The sequence below is a fragment of the Acanthopagrus latus genome, chromosome 10, assembly GCF_904848185.1.
Source record: "Acanthopagrus latus isolate v.2019 chromosome 10, fAcaLat1.1, whole genome shotgun sequence".
In the NCBI taxonomy this organism is placed as follows: Eukaryota; Metazoa; Chordata; class Actinopteri; order Spariformes; family Sparidae; genus Acanthopagrus; species Acanthopagrus latus.
The window spans coordinates 19,415,032-19,439,795 of record NC_051048.1 but is presented as its reverse complement, the minus strand read 5'-3'; the positions used below and the strand labels follow the sequence as shown (position 1 = coordinate 19,439,795).

At 40.7% G+C, this 24,764-nt stretch overlaps 1 protein-coding gene across 12 annotated transcripts in view; it reads right to left on the bottom strand.

Annotated features, from left to right (window-relative positions):
- The window catches only part of LOC119027375 (multiple PDZ domain protein), a 47,005-nt gene that overhangs the window by 9,989 nt on the left and 12,252 nt on the right, over positions 1-24,764 (bottom strand). For 3 of the 12 annotated variants that reach the window (XM_037112522.1, XM_037112527.1, XM_037112520.1), the window contains exons 10-34: positions 24,318-24,406; positions 23,155-23,389; positions 20,849-20,935; positions 20,466-20,545; positions 20,088-20,234; positions 19,219-19,389; positions 18,362-18,547; positions 17,839-18,048; positions 16,617-16,775; positions 16,004-16,156; positions 13,971-14,282; positions 13,476-13,587; positions 12,452-12,650; positions 11,329-11,370; positions 9,797-9,910; positions 9,062-9,142; positions 8,686-8,863; positions 8,417-8,527; positions 6,070-6,162; positions 4,364-4,429; positions 4,036-4,107; positions 3,193-3,379; positions 1,582-1,778; positions 1,396-1,487; positions 120-198 (exon numbers count right to left, since the gene is read on the bottom strand). In XM_037112522.1, coding sequence (XP_036968417.1) covers positions 120-198; positions 1,396-1,487; positions 1,582-1,778; positions 3,193-3,379; positions 4,036-4,107; positions 4,364-4,429; positions 6,070-6,162; positions 8,417-8,527; positions 8,686-8,863; positions 9,062-9,142; positions 9,797-9,910; positions 11,329-11,370; positions 12,452-12,650; positions 13,476-13,587; positions 13,971-14,282; positions 16,004-16,156; positions 16,617-16,775; positions 17,839-18,048; positions 18,362-18,547; positions 19,219-19,389; positions 20,088-20,234; positions 20,466-20,545; positions 20,849-20,935; positions 23,155-23,389; positions 24,318-24,406 — 3,452 coding nt within the window. The remainder of the gene's footprint in view (positions 1-119; positions 199-1,395; positions 1,488-1,581; positions 1,779-3,192; positions 3,380-4,035; positions 4,108-4,363; positions 4,430-6,069; positions 6,163-8,416; positions 8,528-8,685; positions 8,864-9,061; positions 9,143-9,796; positions 9,911-11,328; positions 11,371-12,451; positions 12,651-13,475; positions 13,588-13,970; positions 14,283-16,003; positions 16,157-16,616; positions 16,776-17,838; positions 18,049-18,361; positions 18,548-19,218; positions 19,390-20,087; positions 20,235-20,465; positions 20,546-20,848; positions 20,936-23,154; positions 23,390-24,317; positions 24,407-24,764) is intronic. The other 9 variants (XM_037112521.1, XM_037112524.1, XM_037112528.1 and 6 more) reach the window with 9 other exon arrangements.

Genomic DNA, 24,764 nt, shown 5'->3' with positions numbered 1-24,764 from the left:
GAAAATGACACAAGGTTATAAATAGAGTAGAGTCAAGTACTAATAATGGTTTGGGTGTGTGTGTCACAGCTTTGTAGAGCTTGTGCATGTGTGCAATGTGTGCGTGGCCTCAGTCGTACCTCAGCGTGGGGCTCCACTGTGTCTCCCTCGTGCTCTTTCACCGGTCCCACGGCCATCTGGTTCAGCGCCTCCGTGTTCCTGTTCCAAAGAGTCATAACTCACATAAATCGTCGCTCCTCTGCTTCGTGACAGCAGAGCTGTGATTTACTCTCGCTGATCACAGTGTCTCTCTTTTAGGGAGGTCAGGAAAAGGATGTGAGTTAAGTAGAGGGTTAAGTAGAGTGATCCTGGCAGAGGCTGCTCGAAGGAGGGTCAAAGGTCATGCGGGCCTGACTCTGTGCTGATATGTCAGCTGCTATACCTCAATTCAAAATGACAAAGTATCTGTGTGTAGTTTGTTTTACTATATCTTCTTTATGAGGGAATCAACATTCACTGTTTCAGTGTCAATTAAAGTGAAACTCAAAAGTACACCTAATGAAGACATTTACAAGAATATAAAAACATTTCCTATAGTTTTTATTCCCTGAGGTGTTCCTAGAGCTTTTCTTTAACCATCATCCGAACAGATTTCCTTTGGCTTTTCCATTTCCTTAAAACTGCATCAGCATGTTGACTCATCGATTAGTTATTCAAAAGTAAATTAACTGCTAACTATCTTGGTAATCTGATAAAGGTTTCAGCTGTTTTTGAGCAAAAGTCTAAAACATTTTTCTGGTTTAGAAAAAATTTCAGACTTTGTAAATGAAGAGCCTTCAGGTTTTAGACTTTTGGGACATTGTGATGAGCATTCTTCACAATTTTGTCATTTAAAAGACTAAATGATTATCTGATTAATCGTGATAATAATCAGCAGATTACACAATGATGGAAATAATCATTAGTTGCAGCCATGATTTCATTTTTGGAGAACAGCATGAGTGCACAGTGATGTTAAAAAATCAGGGTCAGGGTGCAGAGTTTCATCCACAAAACTCGGTTAGAACTTTTTTTTTTATTTGGTATGGATTTGGAGCTACAGTGGGGGGTAAATCACTAATTTCATAGTCCAATGTCAGATTAGACTAAGGTTTTTAAAATATTTATAATCTAGATTTTCACACACTCATCTAAAATTAACAAATTACTGGAAAACTGAGATATGGATTACACCCCTTTACCTCTGAGTACATACTTCTGTTGAATTACAATAGCTCCCTCTATTGGCTTTTGTATAACATTACAATATACTTGAAAAGTTCATGTCAGTTTTCATCATCAGTTCTGTCCAACAATAAAACGAAGTTAATTTTGTCATGAAAACTTTACAAAGGGAATTTAAAACATTTTGTGTACCTGATAAAGATGATTTTGACTTTGGAAGGTGAGCTCTTAATAATGGAGGATGCATTCTGGTGACTGTGGCCATAAAGAACCTGCCCGTTGATCTGAAAGGATACAAAAATATAGAATTTCAGACAATGTTTTCTAATATCCTGTCAACCCTTGAGTCCAGAACCACCGTGATCAATCATATCTTACCTCCAGCAGCTCGTCCCCCACCACCATACGCCCGTCTCTGCCGGCCGCCCCGTTGGGGTCTATTCCCACCACAAACACGCTCATGCGGGAGCGGTCCCTGTTCCCGGCCAGGCTGAGGCCCAGGCCTGTCTTCCCTTTCTCCAGCTCGATCATGTGCAGGACGCCTGGGAGGCTGCCATAGCGCTGGATTATGTTCTCTGAAAAGAGGCAGGTGAGAGGCAAGGAAGACTGATGACAATACTGCAGTAAAGTGCCAGATTTGTCTTGAGCCTGCGCTTCCATGTCACCGTGATGCTCCACAAGGGGCAGGTATTTGGATTTGGTGAGATGCATGGTCACGGAAGGTAAAAGTTTTAAATGTCACACTGCTGACTTTTTATTTCCAGCATCACTTTCTATCTCTTTGTCTCAATCTTGTCTCTATTGTTATCCCTCGTCTCCTCACTCCAGGCCCCCTCTCTTTCTCCATCCACCTCTCCTGTCTCTGGTGTGTTAGATAGCCGCTGTTCAGACCAATGGGCTCCTGTTGTTCTGGGCGCCCTGCCATTGTTGAACCATCAGTCCTGTACTAATCTCCACAACTCACCTTCCCGGGCCCAGCCTCATCAATCTTATCCCCGCAGGACGGGTGCACTCCCGAACACTCACACACACATATTCACCACAGTCCCAGGTGTGTGCAGGCTGGAAGTCTGTCCTTTATGCTGGTTCCCTGAGCTAAATGTGACTGACTGAATGTGACCTTGTTCTCCTTGCACGTAGAGCAGATCCTACAGTTGACATCTACAGGATACTAATGGCTTAATTGGGACACCGAGTCCTTCAGGTTCTGCTGAGGTACGACCACCTCGAGCATGTGAGTCAATGCTCTTTTATTGCAGGCTCAGGGTGGATTTATGAGCAAGGGAGACCAACATGCAACTTGGGGGACCTCTAGTGGCAGTTAGGCAATAAAACACGCTACACTCAGATGAATATTATGTCTTTTGAAAAATCCCACTTTTGAAAAGAAATGAAGCAGGAACGATGCTGGCTGGGTGTTATCTTTTAAATCAGTTGATAATTTGAGTTTTGGAGAATACATTTCCTAAATTTGTCTTTGTTTTCATGACTAAACAATCTGAATAAATAAACTGACCTTAAAGGACAACACAAATTCATACTGTTTTACGTTGTTTATATTTGGCGGACCCTGACACCTTTTTAGCTTCCAACAGTGTTATAGGAACCTTATCTTCCCCTGAGAACAGCTTGTTTATTCAGTTATGGAAAAACACAGTATTATTATTATTATTACTTCATTTTAAGTATAAAAATTCTGAGCTTCAATTTACTCTCAAAACTACACTGTGTCTCTTTAAGATCAAATAAGCTATTTTATCTAATTCAGGGCCTATTAAGACGTTAAGATGTTTAAGTTTCTGCTGATACCCTGCTCTGAATTGATTCTGTTAATGGTGATTTTCCAGGAGTATGTACTGCCTGAATTTACTCAGGCCCGTGTGAAATTCAAAAATACAATCACAAAAATATAACAAAATAAAATTTTCACCATTGTTTCTAACAGAATATATAATTGTGCCCTGTAGAAATAAAGAAACGTGAACTCACTCCAGCTGTATCCAAACTCATCCTCCACCTCCTCCTCCACCACCTCCTCCTCCACCTCCTCCGCCTCAGCAGGTCTGCCAGGAATCTCTGTCAGCGTGTCTGTATCAGTCTCTCCCACATGGGGCACCACTGGCAGGAGGAGGACAGCGCTGGTGGGAGATGCCTTCGCCGCTTCACGCTTCGCTAGCTGTCACGCCACAGATGGAGTTTGAAAATAGTTTATTAGAAAGACGAAGGCGGTATCTGTGCGTTAAAGCTTGAATCAACTTGATGTAAGTGTGAAGAGACAAAGGAAGGCACATGAGAGCTGAAGCGATCAACAGAAGGCATAAGCTTGGTTTGCACTGACAACTTCATCTGTTTTAGCGGGTTAGTTTTAGTCTCAGAAATAATTATGGTTTCATAAGAAGGTCAATCAGTTTTCTTTCAATGCAGCCTTAAGTTCAAGAAAAATGTTGCTTACAGACTCGAAAAATACTGACTAATGTAATTACACATTATTAATAGAACTTCAAATCAAATCACCCATAAGACATTCATATGAACACTTACCTGAAAATCAAGCGCAACAAATGTCTTAAAACACATCCAAACAAAAAATTTGCTTTTGTCGACTATTAAAGTCATTCTGTTATTTTTAGTGATATAAAACAAGAGAGGAAACATGATTTCACAAAACACACCGAGGATTTCAGACGGATGAAGGAGATGTTAGGACGCGTACAGCGTGTGCAGGTACAGCATGTTGGAGTATTCTCAAACTGTATCGCAGTTTATATCAACATATCTGTACAGGCACACGCAGAGCGGAAAGTGGAAAGCACAACACAGAGACCCACAAACCTTAAACGGGGTAGGAGTGAAAGGGTTAGTTGGGGAGAGGCGGAGGAAAAGTCTACTGTGACTGTCACCCTCCTACAGAGAAGAGACAAAGGCCAACAACTTTAGAAGACAACACATTTCTCACACCCACATCTATTGACAGACATACGCCAGTGGTGCGTTTGCTGACATATCTCACAGTGTTCATGGTGAAAATGTTGAAAACAGTTTATTTCAAACTTTGGTGCCTCCTGCGGTGAGCAACACTTTCTGAAAGTTGGACTGTGAGTCGACGACAAGTACAAAGCACTGGTACAAGTTGTGGCGGAGGGTAATTGGAAACACCAACCTTGTCCTTGCTGTCCTTCGTCATGGCCGCGGCTCTCTCCTCACTGGAGTCTGTTATCGATGACTGCTTTGTATAAGACGGACATGAAGGTCAATCACTCACAAATGAGAGAACAAATTCATAATATTCACCTCAGTGTCACCAAGATAGTGTATCATAATCCAGTAATCCCATAAATATTAATAAGTTCATACAAAGTCACAAGTGTTCTGAATGGCAAAAGATGCTCTCATGCACCATATGCTGTACCATGGAAAACCATCTGTTTATGAATGTTGCAACTGAGGAAAAATTGACATTCTTAAAACAGGAAAGATTAGTTTTCTTCAATTAACTTGAAGCTTGGCTAAGCCAGAGTAAGAACAAAGGCACACACACGTTCAACTTCGCCAGAACATTGTGGAGACTGGAAGAGGGTATCCACCACCACATCCCGATCCAAGCTCGACCATTTATCCACAATGATTGAGCCTTTAAGATTTTGCCAGAAAGTCTGGCTTTTTCTTTTTTTTTTTTTAATAAAAGACATATTGCAGTTTATAGTTCTTCACAAAACAGTGCGAGTGTCTGTGATGAGTGCCGACTGTCGCATCAAGTTGTCTTGTTTACATTGGCAGTGAGGCACTTGGGACAACGTTTGAGGGATAATTGAGAAAATTGGGCTTTCAAAGCCGGGGACAGGAGGAAAATAAAATGCACTTAAAGTAAAAGCCTCTGCTAGGATTTTACTTTTTGTTTGGTGCGACAGATGGGAGTAGCAAAGCACAGGAGGAGAGAAATAAATATGGTGATGCATGATAACAGATGAGGGGAAAAGTATAGGTTCAATAGAGACATACAGCACACATGTATACAGAAGACAAAGCTCAAAGAATAATAACTGAAATGTGGGACAATAGAGTTTTACCACAAAGGACAATAAAAGGTTTGGTACCTGCAACAATTGAGAGGGCAACATTTAAGATATGGCTGGGCAGCACATCAGCAGAGTCTCTGCTCTAGCTATCTTTGACTACAGGAAAAACTCCCCAGCTAGCTGCTGTTAGCTAATTAGCTCCATAAGCCATAGAGCTAGTGGCCCTACAGTGTTAGCGCTTAAGAGTCAGTCAGCTAAGGCAAAAGAGGTGCTTTACAGCAGACAAGACACTGTAGGATTTATTTGGACCAAAACCAGAGATTATTGTGACAAATCAAGAGTTTTTTGTTGAGTTTTTTGGTTTGAAGTGTTTTCTGATGCATTAACAAGGCAGCTAAGCTTGTTTTCAGATCAGAAGGCGTATGGTTGTATTTGTTCAGTAAGAAAAACAGGTGTAAAAATATTTCCCTGCTTGACATTTTGAGAGTGTATCTAATGAACTGTGTTGTCTCAGTAGAAACGAGGGAATGGACTATAGACAGAGATGTCTTTAATATCACCAACGTTGTTTCTTCTTCTTGTTTTTTTTGTGTGTTTTAACCTCAATTCAGACCATATCTTACACATTGCCTCTTCTTGACTCTGAATAATATGTGGCAAACCTGAATGCAGAATGAAGCCAATTCATTTTGAATCTTTAAAGCAACAATCCAAATAAACGCATGCAGACGTCCTTTCCCCATCTTCTTCCCTCATGCCATTGTTAACACAATTTTAACAAGTCGGAGGGTCAGGTGAAAGACACTCCTACACGAGCATGCAGACAAAGACACAGGGTGGCTTCTCTAACCTGAGGGAGGGCAGGCGCTAAGCAGGTTTGATTAGTGCAGCAGAGGCTTGACCCGTGGTGGCTATTTAGCTTCGGAAAGGGCAGGGGCGGCTTCTAGAAGCAACACACAGGACCAACAAGCTGACAACATGACGAATATTTAATATGACGGCTGAGCCGTTCTGACAAAATTGAATCGGAGGCCGTCTGGAAGAGAAAAAAAGAAGGGGGGGACTGTGTGTGGAGGACAGAGGCACCTCAGGTTTTATTCAAATGAGGAACCATTAAAGCAAACCGTTTCCTTTAGGACAACCAGTTCCTCTACATCAAAAACGAGAGAGAAAAAAAAATCAGAGCTAAGCCTCTTTCTCTGAAATATTTTAACAAAATGTTTCAAAGATTCCTCCAGGCTAGCTGGAGATTATTCACCGCTTACAAGAGAAGGATTTGAAACTTAAAGGGAAACAGCAAGGATGTGCTATTATACTCTCTAGGTGGCTGCATTTTAAAATGGCATAACAGACCTGCCCAGAGCACCTAGAAATATCTTAGCCAATCAAAAATAATATTTTTGAAACTATTCAGTCCATTGTTAGAATTCTAGTGGAGCTACAACTCAATATCAGAGATTTTATAATAAATTGTGAATATGTCTTCTTTCTAAATGTTTACCTGTTCCACTCTGCTGGGTAGAAGCAGTCTGGAGTATGTTGACAGCTGTGTAGCCACAGAGCCACGAATGATGTCCTTATTTGCTTTTCTATTGTTTATTTGATGAGTTCTTTTATTAGATACAGCAAAGACATTTCAATAACCCCATGGTTAAATTACATTAAGAGTCTAGTCTAGATGTGTACTGAATGTCAGCATAGCACATCGTCAGCAGAGACGTTTTCTGAAACACTCGGCAGTGCTAGTCTCAAAACTGATATAAACCATTCACTGAACCTTTTGATTAAAAACATCAGAGTGGGTCATGTCATTGTTACGGTTCTAGAAAACAGATGTTTGGATATCAAAATAAACCCTCAGTTCTCTTTTCTCCCAGGCACAATCTCCAATTCCAGTTTGTCTTCATTTCCATCAACACGCACATTATGTGTATGTCAAAGTCAAAGATGCAGTTAAGAAGAAAGACTCAGCAAACAGTGTGAGAGACAGAAAGAAAGAGGAGTCAGGGGAGATAATGCAACCGAGATTAACCGTGATGGATAGCTGATGCAATAGAAATGAGAGAGACAAAAAGGGAAAGACAGATTACCTGACAGGTGGGATGTGGCATGCATGTGAAAGCGGTGGTGTGTGTCTGTACACCAGGTGATGGAGCTGGGCTATATATTGACTCAGGCTGGGAGAGCAGTGTGGAGGAACAGAGATGCAGGTTTGAGGCAACTCATAATGCAGTAACTGAGGTTAAAAATGAAGTTTAAAAAACGTGGAGACAAAAGATCTTTTGGACATTTTGGAAAAAATGTTACTTATTAGTTTGTATGCTGTATGTGAAGCTACAACCAGCAGCAGATGGTTAGCTTCAATGCAAAGTATGTTATTTCCGTTGCTAAGGGTCTCTCAGTCAAGCTCTGTTATGGGTCTTCATCCAGTCCTGGTGGAAGTTAAGCTACGAGCAGCTTATTGCTAACTTTGTCTGTTGTCTGGTGCTGGGCGTTTAGCATATGATGGATTTAAGATGCTGTGTTAGGTTTCATGTGGCTGAGACAATACGTTGTTGTAAAAATATTGAATGATAATCTATCACACTTCAGGGTATTTTTTAAAATCATCATATTTGAGTAAGATGCACCAATAACATGACTTCTTGCCCCTCATCGTGTCCTTACTCCGCTTGTGTTACACCACATTATGAGTTGCTACGAGGCTTAATGAGTAACCACAATGTTCAGGAAAGCATGCGGGAATATCTCACAGATAACAATGCATGAAAAGTCATTGACTATGAGGGATCTAACACTGGAGCCGAGCCAGGAGCAGCCCCAGCAGGAAACTACTTAGTCATGCTTTAAAAGCCGGAGGGCACTTTCAAACAACAAACGATGTTGTCGATACAGGGATTTTCAATGAGTGTCACACTTAGAGGTTAAAACTTGCCAATATAGTTAATATGCCACGCTGGGTTTGATGTTGCTCTCAGGAAAGATTTCAAAATGACTTTCTTTCAATATTCAAAAGCAAACCAGGTTATACATATATATGTACATCGCACAGTTTAGTTTTTGAAAGTGCCCTGAATGGCCTGTGCAGAAAAACTTAACTTTTACTTGAGGTGAAAAAAGGCACAGAGTGAGGAAATTGTGACCTTTAGATGACAAGGTATTTACCAGCAATTGGTTTGACAGTAATACAGACTTACCCTGGGCCTGTGGATAATACTCTGGACTAAGAAGGAGACAGGGTTGCCTGCCCTGCGTATAGCCTCGACAGCCTCCTCGTGACTAGCATCTCTCAGGTCTACTCCATCCACCTGTCAGGGAGATACCAGGGGAAAGACTGTCAGGCATCTAAAATCTTTCAGGGTTTCAGACTCTCTTAATAAACTGGATTAAGTTATTCCTCTGAAAAGGAGTCCTCTGATTAAAATCTTGCACAAAAACACTTCTGTAATCTGACGTGTTCCCTCACCTCTACAATCCTGTCTCCAGTCTTCAGGGTCCCGTTCTGTCCGGCAGGACTGTCCTCCAGGATGTGCTTGATAAAAATGCCCCTCATCACCTCTCCATTGCTCAGCCTGCTGCCCATCCCTCGACCCCCAACAATGCTGATTCCCAGGGACTTGCCTGCCGCTCGGAAGAGCTCCACTCTGAGGAAGGCACCAACATCAGCATGTTTGATTTGGAAGTTCTTCACCTCAGAGCTGTGGTTTGGGTCCTGATCTGACACTTTATAAGTCTCTTATAACTTTCATTGCATGCTGGACAGAACATATACATATTTCAGACCATCTCTGTCATGGACAAATTCACATTAGACTGGAAGCATAGATAACAGGTGTACTCACTTCCTGGGTTGGTTCCAGTTGCTGTAAGTGGCACTCTCCTCTCCCTCTCCATCTTCCCGTTCGGGCAGGTTAGGAATATCTCTAAAGAGATACAAATGGAAGAAAGGTGTTCGATAGAATTTGGCCTCACTTTATGTCCCTATAGCATGTGTCTCTCTCAGAATAGCAGTGGTAGGATTCTGAAGTGCTTGTAAGATGACTGAAAAAAAATGCTGCATGTATGTCTGAGCTGACAGTAGCTGGATAACTTAATTATGTGTTAACAGAGGGTTGACTACACAGCTAACAAGAAGCTGAATGCAAGAGGAGTAAGGAGAGATAATGCAAGATTCTCCTCTCATTTACTGGTTACCAGGGTGACGGATAACGAATCTGGCCCCAGCTACTACCCAGTGCCTTCCTGAGAAATCATATATTTTCAACTGGAGGCGCTCTGAGCTTTTTCTCTGGGCAGCCACCTGCTGCTGCATACACTGTCTACTTATTGGGAACAACTAGGAAAAAGAAACACTGGTGGGCAGGAAATATATGTGGACACAAGAAGCGCAGTGAATCCACAACCACAGCTTTGCAGTGTTTTCTGGGAAAAAAATACATGCTTGCAAGACGTCGCAGATACACAGTGTCTTTTGGTGAGATACACTAAATACAAACATAACTGTTTACAAGGAACCTCAGCTGGGCGATCACTTGTCAATAAGTGTTATTAGTAAGTGGCAGAATGCAAGGACTTACTTTAGGACTGGAACTGCAACTGGGACTGGAGTCGTCTCTGGGAAGACATCGTCTTTAGCCTGCTCTAAACTGGCCTTATACTCCTCCAGATACTCTGCTGGAACATATGTAATGCTGAACACACACACACACACACACACACACACACACACACACACACACACACACACACACACACACACACACACACACACACACACACACACACACACACACACACACACACACACACACAAACACAAGCACAGACACACACATGCACCCAAGTCAAACACTTCTTGAAGCAAACAATTTGGCATTCCTTATTTTTAGAAACTCAATTTCCCACCTCAGTGGTAATTATGTTCCTGCTCACTATGAACTAGCATGATCATTTACCAAAGGAAGAGAGGAACTGGCATTTAGGTGCAAATGGGTTTGAAAGTTCTCACTTTTCGTTAAAAAAAAGAACTCAAATCTGCTTTTAAAAATTCAAAGCACGTTTTCTTATCCAGCAAATATACCTGTGAGTAAGCACAAGACTGGAGCAACACTGAGCTGTAATATCTTAAATGCATTTTCGAGGCCAAGGTCAGATTCTATTCTTCAATATAAGCCCTGCACGTCTGATTGATCAAAACAAATGTTTGCCTCCATAAATGTCTGAGCACATCAAGCGTTCTATCAGCTACTTTGTGATGAACATGTGACAAAAATATGAAGGCTGTATCAATCATTGAATTCATGAGCTGGTTACTAATTCATGTCGAGAAATGAACCAAAGGCTCGCTGACACCCACTTAAAGCCCCATTTCCAAACAATTCAGAGTGAAGTTGTTTCTGAAGGGCACAATAACACATTCGAGTGGAGCTGACAGATCCTCAACAGATGGGTTGATTTGGTTTATACACATGCACAAAGAGAGAGAAAGAATCCCTGTGAAATAATGCAATGGATGAGTGGGATCATTAAGGACATCACAGCATGCAGTGAGAGACATGACGGCGCTTCAATACCAAATGATTCATGTGAAAACAGTGAGTTAGAAAAGTGTGATGTCAATGGTATAAAAAATCCAGGTGATGATCGAAGATGTTGATTAAAAGAAAGAAGTTGCAGCAAGTGTTAGTACAGTCAGTAAGTGATGCAGTCAGTCAGTCAAGGTTTATCCAGATATTATTCTACCATGTGTATTAGGAGATGTACTGACACCATTTTAAGTTTTGTTGCCACTAGGCACATTTCAGATTTGTTGGTTAATGGAGTGCGGTGTCACAGCATAATTATAATGTTAATCAACACATCTGACTGAAAATAAGAACAGCATCTCCACCAATTAAAAATTCCAAAAGCGTTTTATATTTTGCTGTCATCGCTGGTTTGAGACTCGACTAAATTAATCTGACTTTCTAATTCTGTGTCTGGATAAAGCTCTCAAACAGACTGCGATGAAGCCTGGGCAGCAGATGGAGGGAACGAAGAGGAAGGAAAAACCGAGGTGGCAGCTTCTCGCCGAAAAAACACCGCCGGCGTGGAAGTTAGTCATACTCACACATAAAATGGGCACAGATCGTCCTCAGGTGCACAAGCAGATCTAGAATTTGGAGAGTTGGCTTTTATGCACGGAAGCTAACAAACTGCCAAGTTTAGATCAGCAAGCAGAACTTGTGAAATACCACAACCACTTTCCCCTTAAATGGTGGAAGGAATGGTGACTCCTTTAATTAAACATGACTTTGACAGCAACAACAGAAGCTAACTTTGCTTTAAGAATCACTTAATACCACTTTTGATTTGATTCGGGTTTAGAAAAGCTTTGAGGGTTTAGTTAAATTACATCTTCTCCTCCTTATAAAAAACAAAACTCTGAACAATACCCTGTTTACAGACAAAAATATGAACACTGAATGTACAAATACTAATATCAATTGCTTAAAAATGAATATTTGATACATACATAGAATACATCAACAAATATTGTTAACAGTTAAGTAATCTGGATGTCACTGAGGTAGGACCTTGTGGTACACCCCTCGGCCATGACTTGCAAAAGTACAAGGCAGCTCAGCTTGTTTCCATAGTAACACTAAGAAATTCTGAATATCTCACCACCATTTTTTTAAAGCAACAAATACTTCCAAAAGACCTTGGAACAGAAATCCAAATGATGTCTGTATAAGACGAAATCGAAAAAACACAGCTATAAAACTAAATAACTTAAAATCTTCTAAATTGTATAACAGCTAATGCAAACTGGAATGTAAGGATTTATCTGCAGAATGGTGTTAAACAACTGCACTGTGATGAGGAAAGTCTCACGCAATAAGTCCTGAAATACTAAACAGTAAACATGAAATCTGACCAGCTGAGTTGAGGCATCAGTGACAAAATTAAAAAAAAAATGTATCATGTTTCAGTCGTAAGCCAGGCTGCCGTTTGCCTTTCGGTAAGGATGGCTGAGCATGAATAAAGAAAGTGAAAGTATATTTGTTTATTTCAATTATTGATAATTACAAATACGCTAGTAGAAAGCAATCACACAGTGAGAAAAGTAGAAATACAAGATTTAGGCCATCATAGCCCTCCGTATTCAAATCAAGTCATGAGCTGCCTTGAGAGTCCTACTCCTAAAACTACTTGCTCTGGATTATTGCTGTCCAATCATAGTATCTTACCCCAGGTCCGGTCCAATGAGCGAGTGTCTTCTAAGCATGGCCCGAGCCTGAGCGTTGGTCAGGTTGGCTGTGGGCTCCCCATTGATGGCCAGGATGAGATCACCGACACCAAGACGTCCATCACGGCTAATCGACCCGCCGTGGATTATACTCCGGATCAGCATTCCCAGACCATCTTTCATGGCGCTCACTGTCATCCCTTTGAGGTAGATTATAATAAATACTTAAGAACACACCTTAATAACAGTTTAGACCTTTTACATTCTAGGGCACTCGCTGATGACTTAAAACTGAACTCCTTAATTATAGAACAAAACCTAAATTCCAATCAAGAGACCAACTACATTATAAATAAAATGCGACAGAACTTTCACTGACAACTTCAACCTTAAAAAATAAATCTGTTCAGAAAAGCAAACGCTTACAGTATTCACAGGTTTGGTGTTCACTTCATTCTCAAGGGAATAACTTCAGTGTGGCATAATATATTCATAGATAATACATCTAAAAATCTCAAACTCTTTTACAGCACAGCGTACAGGAGTTCTTTCGCAAAGATCATAAAAAAATCACATCAGTATGTTCGTCTTTGGAACACACAAATATATTTTGTGGAATTTTTGAATCACACAGGAAATAGAACCCTTTAAAGGGTATTAAAAAGGCAAAATGAGGTAGTTTCATTTTCAATGTGGCACATGAGGATTACAATTCATAACACCTATTTATTTTAGAAGTTAAAACTTGGTATTCTCTGAGCTCAACTGTAGTCCCATGGGCAGGTTTTGAAATGCAAATACCCAGTATAGCAATGAAATTACCCTTTCAAACTGGAAAACAGCCAAAAAATCTCTATCATTTCACTTCAAATCTGGCATTCATAAAACATGACACAGAAGGGAAAGGTCAACACGCCTTTCAGTGCTGCAAACTCATTTACACTTTTGTGAAGGCTATGGCGAATGAATAAATAAATAAATAAATAAATAAACAAATAAAAGAACGTTAAGAAATTAACACAAACCGAGGCTGGAGTTGCCCTTGACAACTGTGATAGTCCTTTCAAAATTGCTCCCTGAGGTCAGCGCTTCCTTGTCGCCGTCTTCTGCGGATTCTTTCACACCATCGTCCTCGTCCTTCAGGGCGATAATTCAACAGTTATTTGTGACAGTAAATGAAAATACAAGGCAGGATTCCAAACAAAGCAGTGGTCTCTAGAGAAGAAGTGGGTGCGGTGAATGGGCTCTGGGAATGAGTTCAAGACAAATATGCTTTGAACTTGAACTGCAGCCTTGAAAGGAGTCTCACAACGGAAGGGAGAGAGGTTAGAATTTACCTTCAGAAATTCTAGAGGAGGATCAAGGATGATTATTTTCTAGTTGTTATAATTCACCTTGATGTTATTCGATGTATGCTAGTCACTAATACTCATCGCTCATTTTATACTTCCACAGATTAATATTAATTAATATGTTGAATACTCAGGATCTACGGTTTGTTAGTAGCCTGCTTATTTTACCTTAAACAAAATCTTTATGTCTCCAATATCTCCAAAATTCAAGGCTGGCTCCTTCTGATAGTGGAGAGACTCCACAGGTTCTTCTGGGATATTTGATCGGGTCCCTAATTCTGCAAATGGTTCCTCGGTGGTGGAGTGCTCTGCCAGGTACCGATCCGAACTGCTCAGCATGGCATTAAAATCTGGGACGTGACCTCTAAAACTCGGAGGAGTGAAAGGTTTCTCCGGAGAGAATGCTTCAGTGTCATCAGCGAGGCTGGATGGTGCCGCAAAGTGGGGATGTTCCTCCAGCAAGTCCAGGCGAGCTGTCAGCTGCGGTAAAACAAAGCACAGCAGCCGAATGAACGTTCCACTCTGTTAGTGAGACAATTGCCCAACGGGGGGATTCATCTTGCTCTGTCGCCATCCTGCCCTCCTTGTAATGAGCCATAGAAAAGCCATCAGTGGCCAATAGAGGACAGCAAGAATTACTGGTGATCTTGAGCTTGCCATGCGCAAAATATAGTTTTATTATAACAGCATTTAAGACTTTATTAGAACCAGACTGAGTAGTGATGAATCCCCCCCTGGGAGCCAGAACAGAAGTCTAAATCTTTAGTTAAAAAAAAAAAAAAAGTTAAAATATGCAAATATGTGGTACAAGTGGGACTCAGGAAGCAGACATGAGTAGAGGAGTAATGCAAGAAAAAGGAGATTTCATCTTAATAAGGTAACAAATATGGTTTGAGCTGGGATCTTTACAAAGGAGGGCAGGGTACCAACACTTTACAATAAAAAGTCATAGTTTGTAATGTATTTGTGTCTGTTTAAGACAACAGAATATTATAGTATATGATCTATACATCTCTATATGCTATGTATATAGTAAATTCACACCATTAAAGAGTTGTAATAGAATGTTGCAGAATGTGAGTTTTCTCCTCTGGCATCTGTTAAAATGTATTTCATATAACATTAAACCATCATCATAAAAGCAAATATCAACTATTAAACTCTGACTGTCACGCTCCAGGCATAGCAGAATTAAGCTCAAGATACCATGAAGGAAAATTTGAGAGTGTATCTATTTCATAGCAATAAAAGATTATGTTGGCCTGGTTTGGTCTGGTGAATTCATCTAATTGGTCACATTACTTCAAAAGGGTAGAGTCCTCTTTAGTGCAGAGATACCAGTAAAATGCCCCAAAAAAATAGAATTCAATACATTTTGGTCTGGTGTTGAACAGTGCAAGCACAACTGTAAGAAAAAGAGTGGTCGCTGCTTCATTGCCAGTGACTTGGAAGGTTGTCTTGGTGGAATCAGCACCCAGTTGATCTTTGTGTTGTGGTGTGGCCCAGAAAGACTAAACCATCACCACATACTCCTTAAAAAAATATATCATTCAGATACTGTCCACAAGTTTAAAAGGCAGCTCCAGCATTCAATGTCACTAAAGCAGATATGACTTTTATCAACACACTTGTTGCCTCTTTCTAAGCTTTGGGGGGAAACGTGTTCATCATCATGAAAAGAACGAGCTGTCTGACCTCAAACAAATATCTGAAATCTGTTTTGTGAGATCCCTCACTAGGAAGGACCCCCAAGTTAAACAGGCGCATGTCTGTCCCTCTCAGCTGCCTCTTATAACATAAATTTCTTAGGAAGGCCCGACAAATGAGGTCAGCTGTGACCTCTGGGGAAACTGGAAGCCAACACATACCCCTCGGAAAACAGTTTGTGTGCCCCTTGCTCTTCTTTGTTTATTTTCCTTATAATCTAATATCCATTTGGGGAATTGCTGTTCTCGAGGCACCCTGAGCAACAACAGCAGCCACAGCTACAATCTTCATGTAAGTCAGTAATGTTACTGCCTCAGCAAAGAATAACAAACACTTCTCATGACATTTGGGCTCCCGATAACAGACAAAGAATAATGACTACATGCTGTACAGCGGGTTGTACAAAAGGGCAGTTAGTGTTGCAGTAACATTCAATGAAATGGGAGAGTCATTTTTGGTTCTGATTGTTGCCATGTAATGAAAATGTATCTTACCTTGGGTGTAGATGAGTGCAGGTAATCCAGGTCTGTGCTGCACGTGCTTCCATGAAGAGCAATCATGGACGCCTGGAAAGTGTCGTCCTCCATTCCAGAGTAAGTGTGATCCAACACCTTTTCATCAGACAGGTCTGCTTCGCTGGTGTCAATCTGTGATAATGAATGGAAGTAGTGTAACCAACCGGGTCGTGAAGCGTGCCGTTATTATTGAGTCCTACAAAGATATTCTATGACCCTAGCGTCAATACAGATAAACATATCAAACTACAAAATAATGCCGTACGGAAGCTGTGAGAAGCAAATGAGAAAGTGTTGTAACACTACTTAGAAAATGGGGTAGTGGTGCTCACACACTCATAATTATAAAACTTTCTTTCATGTCACTTTCCTCTCAGGGCATCCGTACTGCAGATATAACAAGAACATAGCCCTTAAATATTTGCGTCTATTTATACTGCTCATATGTAACTGCTGCCTGATTACAAACAACAGACCTCTGTTGGTAAAAAATTAGACAGGAGCAAAATATAACATCTAATGTACGATTTGTTTTCCATTTTTTCAGGATGTTCTGGTTGATTTTTTCAGTTTTTCCCAAAAGCTAACTGACCAATGCAGGCTCTGCTCGGTAAACGATGCCCTCAGTCAGTCCTTCTTCCTCGCCTTCTTCAACCAAAATACTGTTGAAGTCAAATGAATGGATGGTGGATGATGGAGTTATTTCCTGCTCACCATATGGGTGTGGAGAGTGGGAATATCCACATATTCCCTAGGAAAGTGGAGAAATTCTTTCAGTGTCTCCAGCTTTATGTGAATTTCTTTTCTTGATTTACTGTTTGTGACCAAATCAAGTACAAATAAATTAGTATGGAATGGGAAAAGATGTTAGGAGTTATTGAGACTTTTTTAAGGTACTACTCTAGAGTTAAATATTGATCTTGGAGCAAAAGTGATCAAGCAGAGAAATTCCTCAAAAAAGGCAGATTCATGACTTTTCTGGAATTAACAGAAAATCTCTCTCACATTTCACACATATGTTCTTTAGGAAGATCTCCTGATATCGATTTATGTGTAGCATGCAGCCAAGACAGGTCTTAGAAAAGCATGAAGGCATATTGGAGGATTACACTTGACAGACTCAATTTTGAGAAGCAATACAACAAAATACCCCACAGATGAACACTTCTCGTCCTGCGGGAGAGTTGGATAACTCCACAGAGGTTTCCTACAGCTCTGTAATCCAGCTAACCTCAGCAGCCCAGAGGTCTCACTGTGTAATCCAACAGCAGACTCAATACAAGAGAAAAGCATCTCTAAAGCCGAAAGAATGCGGGGCAGTTTTGCAGAGAGAAATGTCCAGTACAATGAGTACAGGTGCCTGAAGCGATGAACCTGTGGATGGACCCAATATTTTGACAGGTGCCCTGATGTGTTTAAATGTTCAAAGGGGTCTGCGCTTGTGGAAAATTCAATTATATAATAATGTGAAACAAAGGGCACAGAGCATTTTAGGCAGGTCGCCTCCTCTGAAAGAACATTGGGTGGAATGCTAAACCATCCAGCCTACCTCCACTACTTTCCCGCATGAAAAATTCAAGCCCTCGTAAGCTGAGACCTCATGAATGGAAACTGAGACACAGGATATAAAGATCGGCTGACTCACAACCTCACATACATGCAGTGACAAATGCCTGACATGCTGAACAAATTTTCAAAGCAGTACGAATAACAAGCTTAGTAGACCTTACCCCAGCGCAACTTACAATCTACCTTTTAATATTCACAGGTTCAAGGCACAGAAAGAAAGCAAGAATACTAATTCTCATGCTTACAGGCAGAGGCTTGGCTACTCCTATCTGGACCTTGCCGAGCATGGCCCCCTTCAAGGCCTGGACAGCATCCTCCAGGCTGGAGTTCTCCAGGTTGGTGGCGTTAACGTACATGAGTCGGTCTCCTGGCAGCAGTCTGCCATCCTGCTCCGCTACGCCATTGGGGACCAGAGAGCGAATCACAATCACTGTCTTGGCAGGGTCCAACGGGTCCTATGGCAAAGTCGGTCCAGGTCAGTGAGAAGAGGTCAGCAGGTAAACTTAGACTTATATAATAATCAAAAGCATACTTTTTTGTGGAAATGATACAAAATGCAGATGGAAAAAAAACAATATGCCAAAAAGTTTAGCAGATTTAAACTATGAATGCTAAGTAATGCTTTTCTGGCCACATAACTAACTACCTCATACATTTATGATAATTACAATAAACTGTAACAACACTTAAAACAGTACAAATACATTACTGTAAATATTAACAAAAACAGTTGTCTAATTCATTACAAGTCCGAGTTAGATTTCTCACCTGGTAGTCCAGAATGCTGAATCCCAATCCCCCTTCTCCCTTTTCAAGCTCGATATTCTGGATCTCCAGCTCCCACATCGCCAAAGGAGATCCCATCGCCTCCTCTGTCACATTATCCTGTGACACTGTTGCTGCGTTCACTTCTGAGTCTTCAGCAACCAGTACGCTGCTCAGGTCTATTTGTTTCTGAGGAGGAAAAGCCCAAAATCTCTATGTAACAGTATGCCTCCCAACCCAGAGGCTGCTTCCCTCCAGTTGTGTTTCTGGCTCAGGTTTCTGGCAGCGGATAAAAGGGGGAAATCTTTGGGATGCTGGGGCCTTATTACATTATCATAGATAAAGCTGGAGAGATGAAATCCCTTTCCCCCAAAGGGAAGCTGCTTTTGATGTCTCATATCTTGAGCAAATGTTGTTGGCTACTGCTGCTGAGGTATTACCAGAATTGGTCTTAATAAACTTTCCGACTCCCCTGCTTATCGCTAAGTCTTAATCCATCATGGTTGGCAACGTGGAAAGCCAATGGAGCGATTGACAGCCCGGGCTAAGCTAATAACGGTTGATGGGCTATAAAGGAGGAGGAGGAACTAAAGAGTATTGCTCTCCAATCATATTCCCTTGCTTATATGCAGGGGCGGGGAAACATTTTCATGATTCATTACTGCATGTCAAAGAGATGGAGGGAGTCTGACTTTACTTATGCATCATCTGCTCCAGTGCTCTGTAAGTTAAACTGCCTTGCTGTTTTTAGCCTAAAGATGGAGTAGATACATTCGAGAAAAACATATATTATACAGCTCAAAAACTCAAGCTAAAATCTGAATATTCTAATGTATAGCTAAGCTATGCAAATATCGTACCTGTAATTCGGGTGCTGTGACCAAAGCTTCTGACTCTGGTTGAACTGCATCCATGTCAGTCTGCAGGTGAGGGGCGGGCCTACAGCATGTCATGTATACACACAGTGGAAGCTCCTTCAAGATTCTGACTACTTCCTTGTGGGTCTCACCAATTAGGGATATACCATTGACCTGTAACAGAAGATGTTAAAGCAGCGTTACCTGATTTCTTAATTGTCCATTTGAGGTCACTGAAACAAGTTGTAAACTCAATATTCACATATTTTCATGTAATCATGTTGTGGTGATGAATATGTCAGCACATAGATTTTACTTTGAGTCGTGTCTCTGGCCAACTGAAAAGTCCAATATTCCCTCTTGCTTTAGCTCCGGTCTGGTCTCTACCGACTCCCGAGGGATATACCTGGCTCATTACCTGCTAAATGTTCCACTATCTACACCCACTAGTTGTTAACTTTGTCTGATTGCCATTTCAGTGTTTGGCAGGTAAGGTACAGTGGGCTTTGAGAGTTGTTCTGTGGTAGAGTAAAGTTTTGGAACGTGAAAAAACACAAACGACTAACTGAGAAAATCTAAAACTGGGACCGCAGAGTTGGGTGGGTTTGTTTGTTTGGGTGTTATACTTAAATTCAATCAGTTCTGGTGGCTGAAATTCAGCGTCCTGACACCTAACATAATGTTTTTGTTTTGTGGCTAATCACTGAGGCACTATGATGGACAAGCTATGCACATTGAAGTTTGTATATATAAAGTATATCAAAAACATATACAAAACATACATGTAGGAAGTAGAACCTCTGCATGTATTAATGGCAAGATAGGAAATCAAACACAAAACTCTGTGGCCAATTAAATACGGAAGCACATACCTCGAGCAGTTCATCTCCACTGAACAGCTTGCCACAGCGACCCACAGGTCCCTCAGGTAGAACAGAGCGGATGTAATGATGCCCGCTGTTGGCTTCCAGACTGATGCCCAGGCCACTGTTCTCACTGAACTTCTCCACCTGAGCCACCTGCCATGGAAACAAGGACTTAGATCTCAGGAATTATGTGGACCATATGGCCACGATAACAGATTATTCCAATGAATGCTCTCTTTTGTTCGATGACTCACATTTTTCTTCATTCAAAAGATACCAATTTTCAGCTGCTTATCATTATAGAGCAAATGCCCAGGAACCAGGTTCTGATAAGAATAACGTGATGCATGAGAGAAAGGAATGCTCTTTAAAAAAGAAACTTACTACAACTTCATTACTTGGACCAAGAATTTCTTGCCACTTCTTCATTAGTTCCTCCTCTTCAAAGGGCGTCAGCTTCATCACTTGAGAAAACACATTACAAGGTACTTGTGTCAATATACAAAATCATAAAAGATGATTTAAATCATTCACAGCCAGCAACGCAACATACATCTGACAACTCTCTAAGGTTTGAAGAAAAAAAAAAAACAGCACCTATTCATAAAAAAAAAAAAAACTATTGCTACTATCTGAGAAGCTACCAGCCGCAGTCATCACAGAGTGTTTTGCTGGTCTGTGTGGTCCTGACAACAATGACCCTTATCTGTCAGATGTATGCCCAGTATCTCTGCTGGTGAGCTTAAAGAGGAATCCCAGCCTCCTACCATGTTTGTCTTCTGTTAGCTGATCCGTGGCTGGGCTGACATCAGATCCTTCACTCTTTGTCTGAAGCGGCTTTTCATCTGTGGTGACTGTAAACACACAATGAGAGCCGCAGTGAGACGGACGGAAGCAGGCAGCGGCACAGACACACGACAGTGTCGGCACATAGCCACCAGAAAAAGTCATCTGTTCTCCTCTAACAGCACACACAAGCCAAAAGCACAAATAAACATGGGAATGTGTCTTCTTATGTGACGCTCTTATGCTCTTACTTGCACCAAATAGTGGTAACATCAATTTCACTTTAGAAGAGGCACCTATCTCATTTCCCAATTGGTCTGTCTTGACTTCAAATATCTGCTTAATGAACCCAGTAACTTTTTTTACAACTTCATTAATGTTTTTGGAGTTCCACAGGGCACCAAACTAGTCACCCATGAAATTACTACCTGCGCACCCAAGCAAGCCATGGTCTACACTGTAAAACAACAACTTTTAAGTGCTAACATAAAATTAATACTAGCTGGTGTGGTATGCTGAGAAGGAGCTCAACAAACCCTGATACTGACTTGACAACAATTTAAGTGAGGAGTTAAATTTCTTTCTACTGTCACAGCCATTAAATAACCAATTACAACTTTGTACATCGGGAAATTTCTTAATGACTCATTTCCCCGACAAGTCAAACGGAAAAGTGTAAAGTAAGGGAAGAAAATACTTAAAAAAGCCCAAGTTAAGCACAATTTAATCAATAAGGTTAAAGGAGAAATATGTACTAATTTAATCTAACTGAAATTATGAACAGAATGTGATGAAATATTAGTTTTGATGTTATGTCAAAGACGGCTATGTATTATGTTGCAGAGGTATCTACTGAAGTTAGCACGCTAACCAGCTAGCCGCATGCCCAAGAAACCTCTTTCTCCCAGTGGTCCAAAGAACCTGTGCTAGTGGTGTCAACACCAACACTCACCAGTAGTCAGCTGCAGGGCTAAGTGAGCTAACACTGAAACAACAGCTACAGTTATGGCTGTTTGACATCTTAGACACAACTGTTAACCTATTTTTTTTTCAGTATTTTTACAAAAGGTTTTAAAATTGAAATTATAATTATGTAATTTGAGACCAACTTGTACTGGTGCCGGCAAGCAAGGAAGGGAAGAAACATTTAATCGACTAATGGCGCACATCCCATGGAGACACACAGATGTGGACTCCTTCCTCTTCATTTATTATCTGTAATTGTTTTGTTTCTGACAGATTTTAAAGCAGCCAAGAAAAAAACTGGCCTCCTCTGCCGCCTACAGATACTTTTCTTCTGCAGGTTTCTGGGCTTTAACTTCCCGTTGCCAAATCGAATCACTTTCAAGCTCCATCTATCACTATTGACAACTCATGCAAGTTGCTTTTTCTAGCTTCTGCAATAGCCCGGAGGTCCTGTCAGTACAGCTGGAGACCAGAATCTTTCCGTTTGCTCTCAGTTTAACTTTTTTGATGTAGTGTCATTTATGATGTTGAACAACAAAAATGACAAGTTATTTCAAAAACAGAAAGTACTTCACAGGTATAAGCACATACATGCAGGCCTTAGCTGTAACTGCTGTCAATTTCTTAGTTGTGTGGATGTCCTGACAGATGTTAGACATCACCAGCTGATTCACTACTGAATATAATCCAGGGTGTAAACAACGATGGAGAGCTTTGGGTAATTTCAAAAGAAGTGTGGTGGTTGGGTCAGTCCAGGCAGTGCATTATTCAAGCAGTGCAATATAATACTATACAGAGAGGGTAGTAGTGCTTTACAGAAATTGTGCGAAACTTTATTTACATATCTGAGAAAATATTTTGTGGCCTTTGTCAGTGATTATTAATAATGAGCGCACTTTCTCTCTAATTAGGGAAAGATGGCCAGTAATGTGGGTGTACTTGATATTTAACAGGGAAAAAAAAAGTAGTAATTAATTTTTCAAGTGTAAAGTCCTTTCTCTGTCCTTCTCTAGCAGAATACACCTACTAGATATGTAATAGTGGGCCAACTTTGTCATCCTCAGTTTATCATGATGTCCGCATTTGGACTGTATTTGAGTATAACTCGAGTTGTTTTTCTTATGCAGCTGGATAAACTTCTTGTTCTGTATAACCAATATATTAATAATGATAAATTTCCATTTGGAATCACTTGTCACTGCATTATGAAAACTCCTGTCTGAGTCACAGTTACACATCAAATGACACCTTTTTTTTGACAGTAACAAGGAATGTGTTTTTGCCTATCCTCATTAAATTCCTCTCACTTTATCCCTCCTACCTTGAGCAGCCTCCTCAGCCTTCATCCTTTCCAACTCTAGCTCCCTCATGACGGTGGTGGTGGTGGGGATGGTGGTGTAAGGAGGCAGGACGGTGACACTGGGGGCCACGGCTGGGGGGATCTCTTCAGGCCTGAAGCCCCGCCGGATCAGCTTAAGGTGGACTGTCTGGCCTGTGTGTCTGAGCACCTCCACTGCCTGTTGATTGGTGTATCCCTGGATGTTAACACCATCGACCTGCAGAGGGCGATCATTTGTGAGCCCATGGATTAAACAAGAGACACTGTGTGCTGGATTGCCACCTGTATACTTGTTTGACAGAGGTGAAATTAGATAATATTATTCAAAGTGATTCAAAATTCAAGCAGGCATAGAAACAGAGTGCTGCACATGAGTATTACAATATATTTCAAGCACTGACTTTGTTTGTTTGGATCTTTTTGGACAGGTAAACACTGCTTATTTTTTAAGAACTCACAGGCAGTTAAGTGTTTTATTAAGCTCTTCAGCTGGGTCCCAAAGCACATCATCATCTACACTTAAACTCAATCAAGCACACACAAGCTAACACACACACACACAAACAAACACACACACACACACACACACACACACACACACACAAGAACAAAAGGACCAGAACAAGAGTTTGTGAGGAGCTTAGAAAACAGAGGGCATCATTAACTAATGTTTCAGGACTTTTTGATGAATTTAAAGGCCAATTTCCTTCAGATTAAAGGACCAACACAAAGAATGTTTATAAGGACAAGACTAGCAGAGTTCACAAAAGACAGACATTTCAAATCTTGAACAGAAACACTTTAAATATAGTTTGCCTATTTATGTCTATTTTCTAAAACCTTTGAGGGGCTGATTTTTTTCCACAAACTTTTAAGAATCCCCGGAAAACCTGTTCAAATGATGCATGAAATTAAACAGTTTTACTTCGATGTTAATGTCCTGCAGTGATGAAACTAAAATACTTCATGAACTATCAGTTAATTGTGAATTATTCATTATTCATGATAATTTTCCTCCATTGACTAAATGAGTAAATGCGATCATTAGAACAGATTATATAAAACATTCGCTGCATATTTTACCTCATGCCACTGAAGACTGAGAAAACAGTAATAGCGAGAAAGACCATAATTTGGGTACTTACAGCTATTATCTGGTCCCCAACATGAACACGGCCATCTTGATCTACAGCACTGTCTTTTGTTATGCTCTTAACAAAAATGCCAGAGGGCTCTGAGGAGTCAGTGAAAAGTGGAAAAAAAAAAAAGATTAAAGAAATAAGGAACATATGAATCATAAGACCCAATGAGAAGAGCAACAGATGTTTCAGTTTGATGTTAAAATTCTATGTTAGTCGGCATGTTTCATATTACAAATGTCATAAACAATAATGGGATGAACCCTGTGCTCTTAATAAAGAATGAGGAGTACTTTCTCAAAGGAAATTCAATATTCAGAGTGTAATATGTAAGAATCGTTGTTCAAAACATTCAAATATTCACTAAAACTATATAGAATGTGAGGAAATAACAGTTCATATGTTGAGTTCCCCAAGCTAACTCTGTCCGCCATTTTTTGTTGAACAGGTAGC